We start from the raw sequence: 15,626 nt of genomic DNA, 5'->3' as shown, positions 1-15,626 counted from the left end.
TATCCCATCTATACTATAAGACTTCCGTACAGCCCTGATTGAACATTGCTCTTCTCTGGTACAGCACATTTCAGAAGGAGAGGTAAAATCCCAGAATTTTTGGAAGACATTGCAGAGCAGAAAGTAGAATAGAAGGCAGAAGAAGAAGAGAGAGGAGAAAGAAGGAGCCTCCTAACTGAGAGCTATGTACACTGCGCCGGGGGCTGCCTGGCTACTCATTGAGCGCCGTCACACTCAACATATATAGGCGGGGTGATATCGTCACCATAATCGGGCAGCCGTTCGCCATCAAGTTCAACAATCTGCGGCCACATATCTATCAGGTAGTCCAAATCCCGACGATGCGCCTCTGCACAGAGCAGATTCGAAAAAATTTCTAACATTTCCTCGCTCATTTTAACATTAGGAAAAGATCCGTCGACAAAGTAGCGCGAGAGAATTTCCTGAGTAGATGAAGGAGTACCATCGCCGTCGGGTTTTTGTAATTTGTCCGCCAGCAAAGGAAACACATTCAGATCGAGCTTGTTCTGATACATCGCAAGTACGCCAAGGGTCGTGAAAGCGATCCGATAGACGGTTGACTTTTGAAGATTATAATTTGTTGCGGCGCCATTCTTATTTTTCAGGTATGACTGCTGCTCCTCTACCCGGATTCCATCGGAGGTTAGAGAGACGGTAGCTGAAAATGGGTCTTAGATATGACATACCAGGTGATCTCCAAATGTCTTTATCCACTGAAGTATCGGGCCAGAAATTCGTCTCGCTGTTGGCATCGGCTGAGTCTAGTGCAGCCGCGATAGCCCATTGGAAGGTCGCGATTTGCGTTGCGCTCTCGCCCTCTTGGGCGTTTGCTCTTGGCTTTGTGCTCATAAACACATTCCCCGGGCTGATCAGCGGGCTCCAGAGCCCTTTCTGAAAAATATGTCGGATACCAAGAAATAGCTCTGGGAGACGGGCCATTATCTCCTCCTTGGTCAGCCCTGATTGCCCGTTCTGGAAGATTTTATATAGGGTCGTCTGGGGTCGTGGGATCAAGAGCCAGCTTGTTGAGGAGGTCCCTTGGGTAAGAAAGGAGTTGTAAATGAAATTCGCCGCGGGAGAGCCGTCGAAAAGGTCATATAGATGATCGGACAATACTTGGATATTGGTATATTTCGACAATGCCGACAGAGATGCCAAGTAAACCCAGCCTTGCGATTTTGACGAGAAAGTTCTCTTTTGTTTGACCTCTCCAATGCCGAGACCAAAGAACATTGCCCTCCTCGCTACTTCGTCGTTGGGCCCTACCTTCTTTGTGACTGTGCTTTTTCGCTTCTTGCCACCACTGTCTTGATATTGAAACGTGAGCGGATTCGTCGAGGTGACGGGCGGTCGAATTCCTCCTGTGTCAAACGACACTGCAAGCTGCGCGACTGTTTGGAGGCTTGCCTGTTCGGCTCTGCGATCAAGACCTTTCTCCTCTGTGAAGCTCGGTATATCCCCGCCTTTCAGGGGGATGTTCGAAGGAATAGCGATCCATACGAAGGAGATGCACGCAAGAGTAGCCAAGAGGGTGATGAATCGCGAGATGGTAGTTTGACTTCGGCGGAGTCGAAAGATTGCCATGGCGTGTCGTCTGAGGTGCTACCTCACTTTGCTTTCTGTTGGGCCAATTGATTCTGGGAGCTGGGAGAGGAACGGCGAGATGGTTGGAAATTGCAAGCTCAGTGTTGCGAAAGAAATCCGAAAAAGGGCGACAAGGCTGCAATACATAATAATAATCGGCGAAGGTGTGTACTTGGGTGAGTACCGAATCTGGTATAGGCGAGAGAGAGATGTTTTTAGCGCACGTACTAGTGTCTGATCCAATTTACGGAGTACACGAATAATCAATTAAACTAAATAGCTATTATGTATCCGTGGATCTAACCTACTCCCCTGCTCGCTGCTTACACAGCCACCCTTGGTCCGAATACATATCGCTAGATTTACTAGCCATTCATATACCTACCTAGGTATTCTTACGAATGATTTTATAATATGCGCCGGTATCCATGGATATCTCTAACCAGCTGGGAGATGTAGTGAATTCCTACCGCGTTCTACAGACTTATACTACAATAGGAATAGTCATTTATGCTATATATATATGGAAGGGGCCGAAGGATGCGAAATTCACCACATGTCAAATTTCGTGCTCGCAGAATATACCTGATGAGCACTGAAATACTGTATGTCGTGTTAAAGGATCAGGAACAGCGCGACTGCCCCATACTGCCCCCATGTCTAGGATTTAGAACGGATGATATCATTGGGCGGAGTTGACGCAACTACTAACTATTAACTAACTAACGCGGTTCCTGAGTCTCGACATATTCATTATCGTCCTTGATCTGGCATGCGATTTAGCTGAGAAGAGAGCTTGAAAGAGATAAAATCCCATTCATCTCATAAGCATAAAAAATAATTCTCACATTGATTGAGCCAGTCGAGGTCCTGGTAAATTGGTAAAAAATATCGAGTTATTCCCGCTGTTTGCGTAGATCTTACTGTATATGGATAAGATGCTCGTGTACGGAGTATACGGATATATGTTTGTAGCCCCCTATATGGGGCCTATCGGGCCAGTCAGCCGCGTCGCCGAGAACTACGGGGGTCCCCAGAAACCCCTTCCAGACCTTAATCTATGGATCTCGAGGCCACGTGCATTCCTAGAGCCTTGGGTGCTGTCATAGCAGGATTCTAGGGTGAGGCTCGCTGTAGATACTACATATATATACTCTAGCCCCTATTGGAGCCTATCAAGCTATACGGAGTATAATAAGACGAATTTCCAAGGACTATATACTCCGTGAGGCTCCCAGAATCCACTTCCGAACCCCAATCCATGAATCGCGAGCCCACGGGAATCCCTCGGCGTGATAACCGTAAAAGACATGGGGGCTCTTTGAAGCGGACCGGAATAACCCACCCCCCTGGACCCCCAGCCATATGGGGGCCGCCGATGTAAGTTGCGGAACGTAGCGCTTACAAGTTACTCTATATATTTTCATATTTGTTTTTAATCCACATTTTCTATGCAAATCTTTATATGGTTATATTGGCTAGCGGTTTGGCTGACGCAGCAGCTGGCGATTTAGCTGGCGCATCGGCTGGCAGTTTGGCAGGTATACTGGCTGTTGAATTGGGCGGCGAATTGGACAGTGAAATAGCTAGCTAGTGTTACGTGCCAATCGAGATGGGACAGATGTCTGCATTCGGTGTAACTGACGAAAGAATCAAGTCTAAGGAAGAGAGGGAGAAGAAGAGAATTGTGATGGTGCGCGCTGAGCCCTTTGTATGCGTCTGGCCTTAGGCACCTGCTAGCCAACTTCCCAATTCGGAAACATCATGATCTAAGGCATCCAAACAAACAAGTTAGTCTACTAGTTGCCTTACAGGGCTTAACTGTAATATTGCCCCCTCCTCTAAAGGACCTAATGTTACAGAGGATTGAGGACGGAACGGAAGAACCCTCTTTCCGATGTTTAGTTGTCCATATGGGAACCCCGGGAGCTATAACACGGAACCTACGTTATCGATCACTGGGGAACCTAAATCGATAACAAATCGATATCGATCCTTAGCGATTAGGGTAGAAGAAGGGACCCCTAGATATCCTAAGTTAGATTCTATAAGAATCAGTTACTGTCTTAATTAGATATAATTATCCTGTTACGACTCAGTGCCCGGGCGCACTTAGCCAACAGGCCAAAAGACCAAATATGCTAGAACTCTATGTTCTAGCATGCCCGGGACCGATATAAGTAGCGCGCATCGTTAGGCTTAGGTGAACCACGCCTAAGTCCTAACATTAATAGCCTATATATTGGAAATTACGTTTATATTTTTACAAGGTTTAAATTATATTAAGACTGTATTTAAAAGAAATATAGTAATAAGCTAGCCTTTTTATAGGTCTATATATTATTATTATAAATATAGACTATCTAGTATAATATTAATATAATATTAGTATAATAGCCTAGGTCTATAAACTAGATATAATCTTATATATAATACTATATTAAGAGTGATTATAATAATCTTCTAATTTACCTTAGAGAAATTGTATAGGTAATTCCTAAACTAAGGCAATATAGAGGTAAGCTATAGGAACTATATCCTATCTACTAAGTTGGTAGATATATCCTATAAAGCTTTCTCGATCTATATAGTCTATAAATAATATATTATTTATAATTTAAACTAATTCTATCTCCTTATTTCGGTCTATTCTATACTAAATCACTAGGAATTATATTATATATAGATATATTATATATATTTTTAATAGTATACTATATATATAACTAATCTAAGTTTATTAATCGATATTAAGAGTATATATTCTATAGTTTAACTATATTTTGTCTCTTATATAATAGAATAGCGCTATTTACTAAGATTAGTTTAATTCTTACCGGTAAATCGGGCTACCGCCTGACAGATCTGCGAATAAGAAAATCAATTAATCAATCAATCAAGAAGAAGCGTCGGGATCGGTTCTACAGATCATCCGAACCTTGTCTAAAGGTTGCAGTCCTCGTTGGGCTACTGAAATGGCTGGGACGGAGCAGACGCTTTTAATAATTTCCCCCGACCTCTTCCATCACAGTCGATTACATCACGTTTGTCAGATATTTAACTTCGAATATAACATTACTTCGTATTAAAAAGCTAGCAATTTACGCTGCGAGGAAGTAAGACACTGCATGCTAAAAGATAAAGACCGTCAAGGTCTATTAAGTTGCTCTCGGCGATAGAATAACAGAAAGCCCCAGCTGCAGAAACGTTAGCGAATGCTCGACGTACAGAAGTAAGCAGATTTAGACATACCTGGCCAAGAGTTGAAAGAAGAGGGCGATCCAGAACCATGCGTTGCCAACTTTATCCAGCGAAGAGCCAACGTCAGGGGAAATGCCTGCAGGTCCCATCTTGTTTGGAGCAAATCCACGGGCGCATATCGTGGCGATAGATCCCAGGGATTGTGCAGCCAGGAGCACAAAACAGACGTGGGCTCTTGTTAACGTTTGCAAGAGAACCATGCCTAGTCCGACTTGTTGAATCTCATCAAGAACACCGAGCCAGAGCCAAAGACATCTCGATACAAGTGCCCCAGAGGTCAGGCTTCCCGCCCAGGGTAGATAGTAACCGATATTGGACGTCCCCCACCATGTTTGGGCCCAGCGCGGCGCTCCTAGACTCAAGCCAAAGACAGGTAGAATCCAGCTGTGCTCCCTCGAGAAAAAGCGGAAAGCCAGCATCACGGAGACCCAAAGAACAATAAAGAAGAAGATCACCAAGATGACAACTTCCCACGCCTTCGTATGCTGGGAAGACCAGAGGAACGACCAGTTACGCCCAGTTGCCGCGGACAGGAACCAATTCTGGATGATGACCATAAAGAAGAACCAAAGAACAATGCGCCTGCGGAACAGAGAACTGTAGAAGAACAGGATCCTGCTCGGTGCCTGACGGTAGTACTTCGGCAATCCCAAGGCCATAAGCACACCAATGATAAAGCATACCAGGGCAATGGGCATAACCACAGCAGTGAGTCTCCATGTACTCAAAGCTAAGGATGAAACGCCCCCAACAGTGGCCGAGACCACTTTGGAGCTCCAGAACCACAGAGCCACGGTATACAGCTGGGAGATTCCTTGGATGAGGCTCGCGCGGAACATCCAATCTTTCACAGGCACGGCGCCCTGATCGCCGAAGTTCAGGGCAAAGAACAAAGAACCACTCGACGACGCAATGGCGTATACACCAGCGGCAACGTTCTGAGCCCAGGCTTGACCAAGAGTAGAGAGACTGAACGGCGAAACGCCAATGATGACGAATGCCATGGAGTAGATGAACCATGGGAGAGTGAGAACGACCACCGAGGGGAACCGGTAGAACAAGAACCACCAGGCAATCGACGAGACACAATAGATGGCCGCAATCACATACAGCTTGATGGCAGTCTCACCAATCTGACCGGCCAAGAGAGTGATCTGCGCTGAGTTTGTCGCAATGATCTGGCCGAGACCCAAGAACAGAGAATACACGGGCCAATTGCCAATCCGCCATCGCATGAATCTTCGAACAGCCATAGGTCGTTTGTAGCCGAGACGAGCAAGCCATAGATCGATGTCATCCGATCCCCCGAGGCCTGGTTGGTCTTGTTGTTCTGCATTCTCGTCATCAACAGCGTCGTTCAAGCCCGCACCGGTCAGGGGTCGCTCTTTGGGTTGTTTCTTCAACTGTGCATCGGTGTACAGGTCGAAAAATTTCTTCTCACTTTTCATGAGATACACCTCGATGCAATAGTCTGAGATGGAATTCTTCTTATTCAACCCAGCAAGCTGTTGCTGGAAGCGTGAAGTGAAATGGCCCATACTGTCCGTGAAAGTAGGATCGACCTTTTGCAGATTGAAGACGGGTTGATTATGATCTTGCATGACGGAAGGGAGGGAGAGGACCGAGACGTTTTGCTCGTGGGTGAGAGGTATGGCTTCGCTTCGACCAACACCATCCACGAGAGACACTGGCGGCGAGCCATTGGGAGATTCGTCCGCGGAGATATATCGCGATGAGTCGGGCGTAGATGCCAAAGATCGTACTCGCGATTCCTGGGGGGAGGAGTTCACACCCGAAGACGCGTCCAAATGATGAGACGCAAACGCCTGATGCAATGCTGCGATCGCCTCTTCGGGAGAAATGTAGTTCTCCTGCGGCGTAGTGGAGCCATCTTCGTCTGCATCGGTCTCACCATCCACTGGCGTGTCCGGCGTCGCACTTGGGCGCAATGACTTCCTCACCAGACGCTTTCTGCCTTGTCCAGGACCGGATCTCCGGCCCAACGACAACTTCCGGCCCAGGAGACTGCCCCTGTTGCTGTCGTGTCCCTGCATCGCTTGAAGTTCAAGCGCCTGTAACTCTTGAAGGGAAGGCTGGATTGGCTGCGATGCCCTCGCGGCGTGCAGGTCCAGACCCGATGAACGAGAGGGATTGGAGAAATAGCTCCCGATAGTAGAAAAGCGCATACTCTGGACATCTCGCCCGGTTTCCGACTCTCCCACCGACCCTCTCAAGGCCTTCCTGTTTTTATTGTGGTAAATATCAATTGCGGTTTGTTGCAGGACCTCCAGCCTTTGAACCCATTCGAGAACCGGAAATCGCTGATTCGCAGAGTTCTGGCGCATTTTGTCTCGGGTGTCTTTGTCCGAGTCCAAGGCAGAGTCAATTGCAGTCTTCAGCTGGTGCAAAAGATGGCGAGCAGAGTCGGATTCCACAGTATACCACCACCCGGGCATCTGGCCTAAACCCCCTATGCGAGAGCCAATCCCGAGCGCGCCCTTGCGTCCAAACTCCACAGCCACTAGACCGAACGGCTCGTCTCGTGAAGGGATCAAAGCAAAGTCAGCCCCGGAGAAGACGTATGGAGGAAGTACTGTGAATTCCGGCTTGGAGAATACACGACCGGGGAACATTTGCATGATCCGCTCGAGCTTGATAGCAGCTAGCCTGCCGTATAGATCGACAACTGGACCAATACAGATCAACTGCACCTCTGGTCGAGCGGACAGAATAGCAGGCATGACGTCTGCGATCAAATCCACACCTTTCTGCTTCGACCATCGTCCCACAAAGACGAGCAACTCGGCGTTGGAATCCTCATTCAGGCCAGCCCATTTCTGTGCCTGTAGCTTGTTGTTCCTATGTTCATCCTCGCTCTGAGCAGTGACCTGTGTGGATGGGTCTTTGTCCAAGCTATCAGTATCTGAAGGATCCGGGTTGGGAAGACTGCCGATGCTATTCAGACTCCAGAAGATGGGATATCGGGCCCAGGAGCGCTTCCCGTATTTTTGAGATACACCAACAGCACCAAAGCCGCGCTGATGGTATCTTAGATAGCTCGCTCCGGTGTGAAGTAAATTGAAGACATTCCCAAACTGAGCATATTTGGTTGCAATCTCAATAGGGACATTGAACACAGAGCATACTTCATTCTTCTCCTTCTCAGTCCTAAGCGGCCAGAGACCTTGGAATTCGGCATTGTGAAGAGATAGGCAGACCGGAATTATTTGCCGCGGAAGGAGGTAGAGAGGGGCTAAACACCCGTGGAAATCATTGATATGATAGAGATCAATTGTAGGATGGAGCCGAATGGTCGCTGCGATGCACTGGTTCCAAGCCGAGTAGTAAATCGCACTCTCCAGATCGTCCATGCGAGGTGGGTAAGGCTCGGCTTTAGTCTGCTGTCGGAAGACTGGTGCGTCAAGTAGGACATAAGTGATGTTCTCCACGATGTGGTACTGGACCTTGATCAAGTAGGGCTTGTCCAGGATGGTAACAATGAACGGTTCAATCGGCGTGTCCTCGGGATAGTCGATGTCGCCGACGCATGGAACGACCCAGATCAGGTTCTGGTGCTTTAGGTTCTGACCCATGAGCTGAGCCATGACTCCTAAACCACCGATCTTCACCTTCACATTCCAATCCTGAATGTCATATTCCATCGTCGCAATCAACACTGTGCGCCGCTGCTCGACGCTCCCCGCCAGAGGGATGTTTTGTGGCGTCACAACTTCCGATGATGCCTTCTCCGAATCTGGATTGCCAGGCATCTTGTCTTTCACTTTGCGCCAAATGACCATGGACAGCTTATCGCCTTTCTCAAGATTCCCGTCTTCGTTGAGCCTGACACGGTAAAAGGTCCGAATAAAGATGAATGCACCAGTGAGCCCCATCAGTATCGGCACTGCCCAGAGAAGAACATAAAGAGCCAGCTGTGCCCACCCCGAGCCGATAGGGATCAATTGATATCTCAAATTTCCGTCGTTCAAGGATATCTTCCATCCAAGGTGCGGGAATGGGGGCAAATCCGTAATATTGATCACATTAGACGCAAAGTAAGATGGTGGGAGCTTTTGGACAACGGACGAATTGCCCACATCGCCATAGACCTCGGTATTATCTGGAAGTCCATCCTGGTCCACTCCCCACATATTCAATTGACCAATGGCCGGCCATTCATAGACAAAGTCATAGTTCCACCGAGAGCTTTGGGTATCGTATTTCATTTTGCTGTCCAATCCTGCATCGTATCCATATTGGTTGTACGGGCCGTTGAACCACAGGTGAGGAAATCTTCGTACCGCGTGGGGGTGCCAATCATAATCACCCTCCTGGATGAAGGAACTACTTCCCGTGAGCCTTGAGAAATACTGCACACGAACATGTGTGCCTTGCCATTTCTGCTTGTCGGTCCCGGTCCACGCTGGAAAGTTCACGAGAGTTCGACCACCAGTATAGTTCGTCCAATTCGACCAGCTTCGGCCGAAGTCGGTGGTATAGCGAAACTTATCAGCGCCGGCAGCGTTGTGCTGGGCGTAGAATTTCCCATCATCATGATGAACCAGGCTGGTGGAGTAGTTGAACATTGGAGAAATGAGCGGGTTGCTCGTGGATCCCACACGCAGCAAAAACCGGTCAGTCGAGTTGGTATGCATCCCAGATACCGAGAAATTGCCGACGGTCAGTTGGTGAACACCATGGTAGACATTCGTGAGATTCGCCGACCAAGTCCACACCGTGGGGATCTCCCCGATAAAGTTGTTGTCTGTCTTGCGTGCTTGAATCTTGGTGCAGTTCACGCTTGACCTATCAAGAGAGGCAACAATGTCCTTTTCAGTTGTTGAGTTGAGAGTGATGGCATCCGTCAGGCTCTGGCAATCCATCTCCTGCGAATATCCCAGGCGCACGAAAATTGTTTCGCCGGTGTCGTCAGAGGATAACAGCCGAGCGTCATGGCCAGGAAAGAATTCCGTGACGGTTGGCCCGGGCTCTACAAAACTGGCAGCCTCGACATAGGCACGGAATTCCCATGGGGCGAGTTCCATGCTGGAGATGCATCCATAGGAGTCATCGGGACCATCCTCCACGCTAAGCTCTCCGTAAGGATAGAACAGACTTTTCAACTTGGTCCCTGACGGGAATGGAACCAGGAGCGCAGTGTCGTGATTGCTGCAGTTACCACCAAATGTATCCGTCGAGTTTCCGTTTTGATAGACAAGCCACATGGTCTCGTTGCGATGGATTTCATCTCTCTGAATGCCTGGGAGGTAACTTCGCAGAACGGACCACAGGCCAGTGACGGTGGGCGTGGTGGATGAGCCAGGAAGGTAGATGTTTTTCGTGAGCTGGGAGACGGTCGAGAGAGACAGACCATCGTTCGCGACCGGATACTGGGCGCGAATCTCGAACATGCGCTTCATGATATTGCGAAGTGGATGGGCAGGGTTTCGCTGATCGTAGGTGACTGTGATGTCGTTGCAGCCATTGCGACCTTTGTCGATGGGGAAATCGTAAAATTTGGAGGTATTCAGATTGAAGCACCCGTTCGTCCACCATGCCGTCTGGGACGTCATAGGCTGGCGACCAAAGAGATAATTAGATGCGGTGGCATCGAACACATACATGGCCTGTTCCTCACCCCAGAGGACAAGAGGGATCCCTGGAAGCTCCAACGTGACGATATATAAACCCAGGAGATATTTCTCAGTGCCGTTCTTGATCGACGGCCATCGGAAGTTGTCTTGGTTAGAAACGCCATACATATGTCTTGGATCGAGCTCCCCAGTAAAGGCATTGAGGAAGTCATTGTTCACCAGCATCTCATTCCAAGCTTCAATAAAATCCGTTGACAAGTCAAATCCAGCGACCAGATTGCCGTCCATGCCGAGGAACCGCGTCATCGAACGATAAATTGTATAATGGAAGGCCGAGGCATCCAATGCCTGTCGGCCATCTTCTCGCAGAAAAGCGCCTTCCGACTTGCTCGTCAAGTTCGCGCCCGCGATTGCGGATGCTGGGCGCTGATTTGGCTGACGCCCGCGGCCAAGATATAAACTACCAAACGTATCACCAGAGGTGATCTCTCCCGGCAGGAAGAAGTTGTTTTTACCCAGCTTCTTTGCACATTGACGGTACACCGCAGCCATCTCGCTCAACGGCTCGAGGGTGGCTTGAACGGCTTTGTCGAAGCGAAAGCCGTCAATATCCAGGCTGGAAATTTGGAGACAGGAATGGCGAATGAGCACGTCCCGGACGGGTTTGTGCCATTCGCGGAGACGATCCTGTACCGAGGCAAAATTGGTCAACTGGCGCTGCCAGTCGGGAAAGTTGCCAAAGGCCTCGAGCTCGCCAAATTGATCAAAATCGCTATTGTAGCAGCCTTTTAGATCCTCCACTCCGCCCGATGTCAATGGCATGCCGGTCTCGTTCCAGAACTTGGGGAATTGGCACGTCTCGTTGTATTCGTTGCCAAATCGAAAATCGGCATAATGTCGCTCGGTGATCCATTCCACTTGGTATTCGTGGGGATTGAAATTCGCAGAATCGTTCAAGTGTCCCTTGAACCCGATCAAGTGGCTCAATCTATCCCAGCTAGTCAGTAGACGCCCAGGAGCTGGCGCTTGCTCTGGAAGGGCTGACTCACGTTGCGAGTGTGTTATCCACCAACACATACATATCTCTGCGATGTATCTCGGTAATGAGCCCACGCCAGTCTTCCAGTGTGCCGAAATGCATGTCGAGGACGGTGGTGTCGACCGGAGAGTAGCCATCATAGGCCCATGGCAGGTTCATCAGATATGTCCCTGCAAAGTAGATGGCCTACCTGGTGCTTAGCATCAATAATGAAGAGGCGTTACACGCACTTACCTTGAATCCCATACCCTGAATGTAGTCCAGAGTGTCTGTCAATCCAGCGAGATCGCCACCATGGCGCATTTGATTCGAATGGACTACATGCTCGAAGGCAGTGCCGTTGATGTCATCATTAGAGGGATCGCCATTAGAGATCCGATCCAGGAAGATGGTATAGACCGGGAAGCGCCAGTTGTCTGGCGACGGATGGTATTCATGATCTGGCCATGCTCCCCAGTAGTCGATAGGGGCATCCGCCGATTTGTTCTTGTTCAAATTATAATCTGCAAGCGACTCCTCGTATGGCCAAGCCAGAGCACGATAACTCAGCAATGAAGCAAATAGAAATGCTGCGACTTGCATTTCCAACTCTGATCATCCAAAGTCAGCATGTGCCTGCTGGCCAAGATTGCCCGACGAAGCCCTTAGGAACGAGAGGGTAGATCTGATTGGCAGCAAGGAACCAAAAATAACGAGCGTGAACAGACAAGCAAAGAAGCAAGGGGAAGAAAAGCATCAAAAAGTGAAGTGAAACGATTTTGAGAAACAGGAACCTCGAGGACCAGTCCATGACCTCGGGACCTTCAGCTTCAGATCCTTATCGGGCCGAAGCCACTGTGCAGTGCGGCTTATGCAAGCCCTACTCCATCACCCCCGGGGCCTTTTCGGTCTGTCCGCCAGTGGCTTTATCGGCCAATGTGAGTGGATGCGTTTTAGATATGTCTTAGAGACATCCACTGTGAATGAACCCACGCGGTTGCCCGACCCACAAAATGACGATACATTATTAATTTCACCTCGCCACGTCGTCGCTGCGTACGCACCCGGGATCAGAAAAGGTGTGCTAGTGCTCATCTCGTGCATCCTTCTCCCGATCAGTCACCAGTTCATTGTCAGGCATATTACTTCCATCTGCTGTGCTGTCTTGTATTGCTTCTATAGCCCTCAGTGTCATCGACTAATCTGTAATGAGCTCTAGAATAGTACAGTCGTATAGTTGAATCCTACCTATTTTGGCCTCCCTATCTTTCGAAGCCTCAGAAGATTCAACATTATTTTTGCGAGCAAAAACTCTCTGTGTATTGTACTAATAAGCCCCTCTTGCTTCCTGCAGACGAGCACTCAGAAAAGGCGGAGTTTTACTATAGTTACCGTTGTAGCTCTATATCGATAGGTCATAAACCCACGAGAACTGCGGCACCATTTCTGACGCCATATCCAGCGTCAATGATAACCTAGTAGAATACAGGTGTCTCAGAGGGTTACAGGTCAGAGAGCAGATACCCTACAGTACCTGGCCAGCCTTTTGCGTAGATCCACTTTGCTCCACTTCCCACGTTAAACCACATACATATAACACGGGCTGCATGGTATTAGAGACGTCAAATAGGGAAAGTTGAGATTCTTCCCTACCACAAGTGATTGTATACTATCTGTAATAAAAACCAGGAAGTCTTTAAATAGAGTGGTAGGATGAGTGGATCTACGCAAAAAAACCTAGCCAGGTGGGGCATCTGATCGCAGTGGATCTATCACAACAATTATACCTATTTCGGAACACTAAAAAATCCATTGTGACATGTATATTACATTTAGCGTGGCTGACAAAACCATTACCCATCGCTCGGGTACTATTACACAAATACAACCTTGTATGAGTCAGAGGAATAATATCGCCTAGGCACATCTGATAGCAAATGCCTTGGATATAAAGCAATCTCCCTCGCCCCAGCAGTATAAAGCTGGTTTTGGAAACCTAGTCCAGGATCGGCGCAGGGGCCGAAGTTCCAATTGGAAGGCGAAATTGTATAAGCCATAGGGAAGAGGTAGTAATGAGGATCCGGGTTAATTGGTGACCTCGAATACATATTAGTGCGGTCGGCGATGCTATTTGAACCGCTTCGAAACAGGTGATCTTACATGACGCCTCTGAAATGTTCAACAACAGTTGCGACTCTGCCACTCCTTCTATTAGTACAACCGTTTCAATGAGCTTGAAACCAGATACCTGGGATATAATACCTACCTTATGCGTCATGTGTAGATAGATTCCTGATGGCGTGAACGCACCGGATCGAGTGCCAGATCGGTGCCGTTCAGCCGAAGAGAGAAAAGAAGAGACGAAAGGTCGAGTCTACACAGGAAATCTGGAAAACCAGGCCGAAGCGCAGAAATCAAAGAGGCACTCGGGAAGGAAGGAAAGAATGTACAAATTTGGATTATATCTTCTTAACTCACATCACCTTGCTATACACGCTCTCTGATTCTATTAGTACTGCCTATTGACTATTGACTTGTCTAATGGTGTGTGAGGAACGTGCCTGGATGGATGAATGATTGAGGAAGCTATCTGAGCTATAGTTGGCTAGTTAGGAGATCATATGATCAAGACACTAATTCATGTGAATTTAATTTAATACCTTCACTCAAGGTGCATATAATTAAATTGGTACCCGAGTGCCTGTCTCGTTTTCCCTATGACCGCTTCTTCCACTTTCTTTACTAAATGTCTATCAGTGACCACTCGCCTATATCTACGATCTGCCTGGGTATATCTATCTGGCTGCTGGCTTCCTGCATGCTACTAGACGGGTGGTCGGACTCTGCGTAAGTTGACTGAAGTATTTCACCAAGTAGTGTATAGAATATATATTGAATAGTAAATGAATGTCTGATTAACGAAGTAACAAGTTTGAATATTCAAGCAGTCCGCCGTAGCGGGCACAGCATGGCGCTGGCAGTGAGGGAGTTCCTTGACCCGAGTACTCGGCTGAGCAATGGAAGAGTAATACCTCGAGCATGATTCCCGATGTATTCCTCTTAGTTGCAGAATGTGGTATAGTTGAAAGTGCAACCACTGATACCGTGGCACTCCAGGGGAACTTCAATTCCGAAACTAGTGTATATTAGCTCTATGTCTATATATTGTGGTACAAAAAAGGGAAATATACCAGTTGGTCGGGTTGCAGTAAGTGACTGGCAAAGGCCCATTCGAATTGTTGTCAGTATAATCATAGTTGAAGGAATAGTCTTTGATGCAGTCTTTATAAAAGGTTAGTGAGTCAATTTTATTAGAGTCAATCTTAGAACTCAGAACCCTTTTCGGATCTTCTAAACATACCGAGATTACTATCTCCGTTTTCAAAATAGCCGTTGCATGTCTGAACGCCGCTATCGGTCGCCCTTATATAGTCGTTGTTCAGCTCTGTACTGCCCGTGATTTGAAGACATGCCAGAGTAACAGAGGAACTCATGCTGATGGCAACTGCAACCAGGACCTTGTAACTGAGGGTGACCATGTTGAAAGCTTGAGTAGAGTAAGGCTTGGGCTTTGTGTTCGAAAGGTATGATGGTTTAGCTACTTAGAAGGGCGGATTTGATGCCTTTTATATACCTCGCTGAGCAGAATATACGGAGACAATTGATACCCCTATGATGATATGCAGGGGCGATTGACAGCCCCATGAGGAGATTTGATGCTCCCAAAATTCGCTCACCTCACCGAGGCCCCCCACTGTGAGATTGGATGATGCATAACCACCTCGCAATATGCAGTTTCTGACTGTGTCTCTTTAATTACTGTCTGCCTTATTCTATTATGGTTTCTATTCCATTCTATCCCTTGATTACAAGGGGCCTTATCTCACTATGCTACTTCGACGATTATGTGCCCAAAGATTCTGATGATAGCCTCGAATGTTTGTTGACAGAGTGATCGGGCCTTTACTTCAGGCATGCAGGGCGCAGCGCAGATGCCAGAAATATGCAGCAGAAATTAACAAGGTCTTCGGATTGAGGTGTCGGGATACCTAGAGAACCTTCGAAACTTTGTCAGCGTGGAGGGGGTTGATTGGGGAAACTCTGCCAGTCATCGAAAATTATATTCCACCATGCGACATCGGAGCCTT

General features: G+C 47.8%; 3 protein-coding genes across 3 annotated transcripts; all 3 read right to left on the bottom strand.

Annotated features, from left to right (window-relative positions):
* Positions 1-294: 294 nt before the first annotated feature.
* On the bottom strand, positions 295-1,605 carry N7459_006331 (uncharacterized protein; the record flags this gene model as incomplete). Its single annotated transcript, XM_056945515.1, has 3 exons — positions 295-349; positions 382-679; positions 708-1,605. The coding sequence occupies 3 exons, from the start codon at positions 1,603-1,605 to the stop codon at positions 295-297; spliced, it is 1,251 nt and encodes a 416-aa protein (XP_056799850.1).
* A 3,148-nt stretch (positions 1,606-4,753) lies between these two features.
* Positions 4,754-12,081, bottom strand: ags3 (alpha-1,3-glucan synthase Ags3; the record flags this gene model as incomplete). The annotated part of the gene is made up of 4 exons (XM_056945514.1): positions 4,754-4,802; positions 4,858-11,448; positions 11,510-11,685; positions 11,734-12,081. The coding sequence occupies 4 exons, from the start codon at positions 12,079-12,081 to the stop codon at positions 4,754-4,756; spliced, it is 7,164 nt and encodes a 2,387-aa protein (XP_056799849.1).
* Positions 12,082-14,538: 2,457 nt separating this feature from the next.
* On the bottom strand, positions 14,539-15,017 carry N7459_006329 (uncharacterized protein; the record flags this gene model as incomplete). The annotated part of the gene is made up of 3 exons (XM_056945513.1): positions 14,539-14,614; positions 14,670-14,760; positions 14,840-15,017. The coding sequence occupies 3 exons, from the start codon at positions 15,015-15,017 to the stop codon at positions 14,539-14,541; spliced, it is 345 nt and encodes a 114-aa protein (XP_056799848.1).
* Between the last annotated feature and the right edge of the window lie 609 nt (positions 15,018-15,626).

This window comes from Penicillium hispanicum (assembly GCF_028827665.1).
Source record: "Penicillium hispanicum strain IBT 35686 chromosome Unknown utg000005l_segment0_segment0, whole genome shotgun sequence".
Lineage (NCBI taxonomy): Eukaryota > Fungi > Ascomycota > Eurotiomycetes > Eurotiales > Aspergillaceae > Penicillium > Penicillium hispanicum.
Note: the sequence above shows the minus strand (reverse complement) of the source record. Positions and strands in the feature narration are given on the sequence as shown.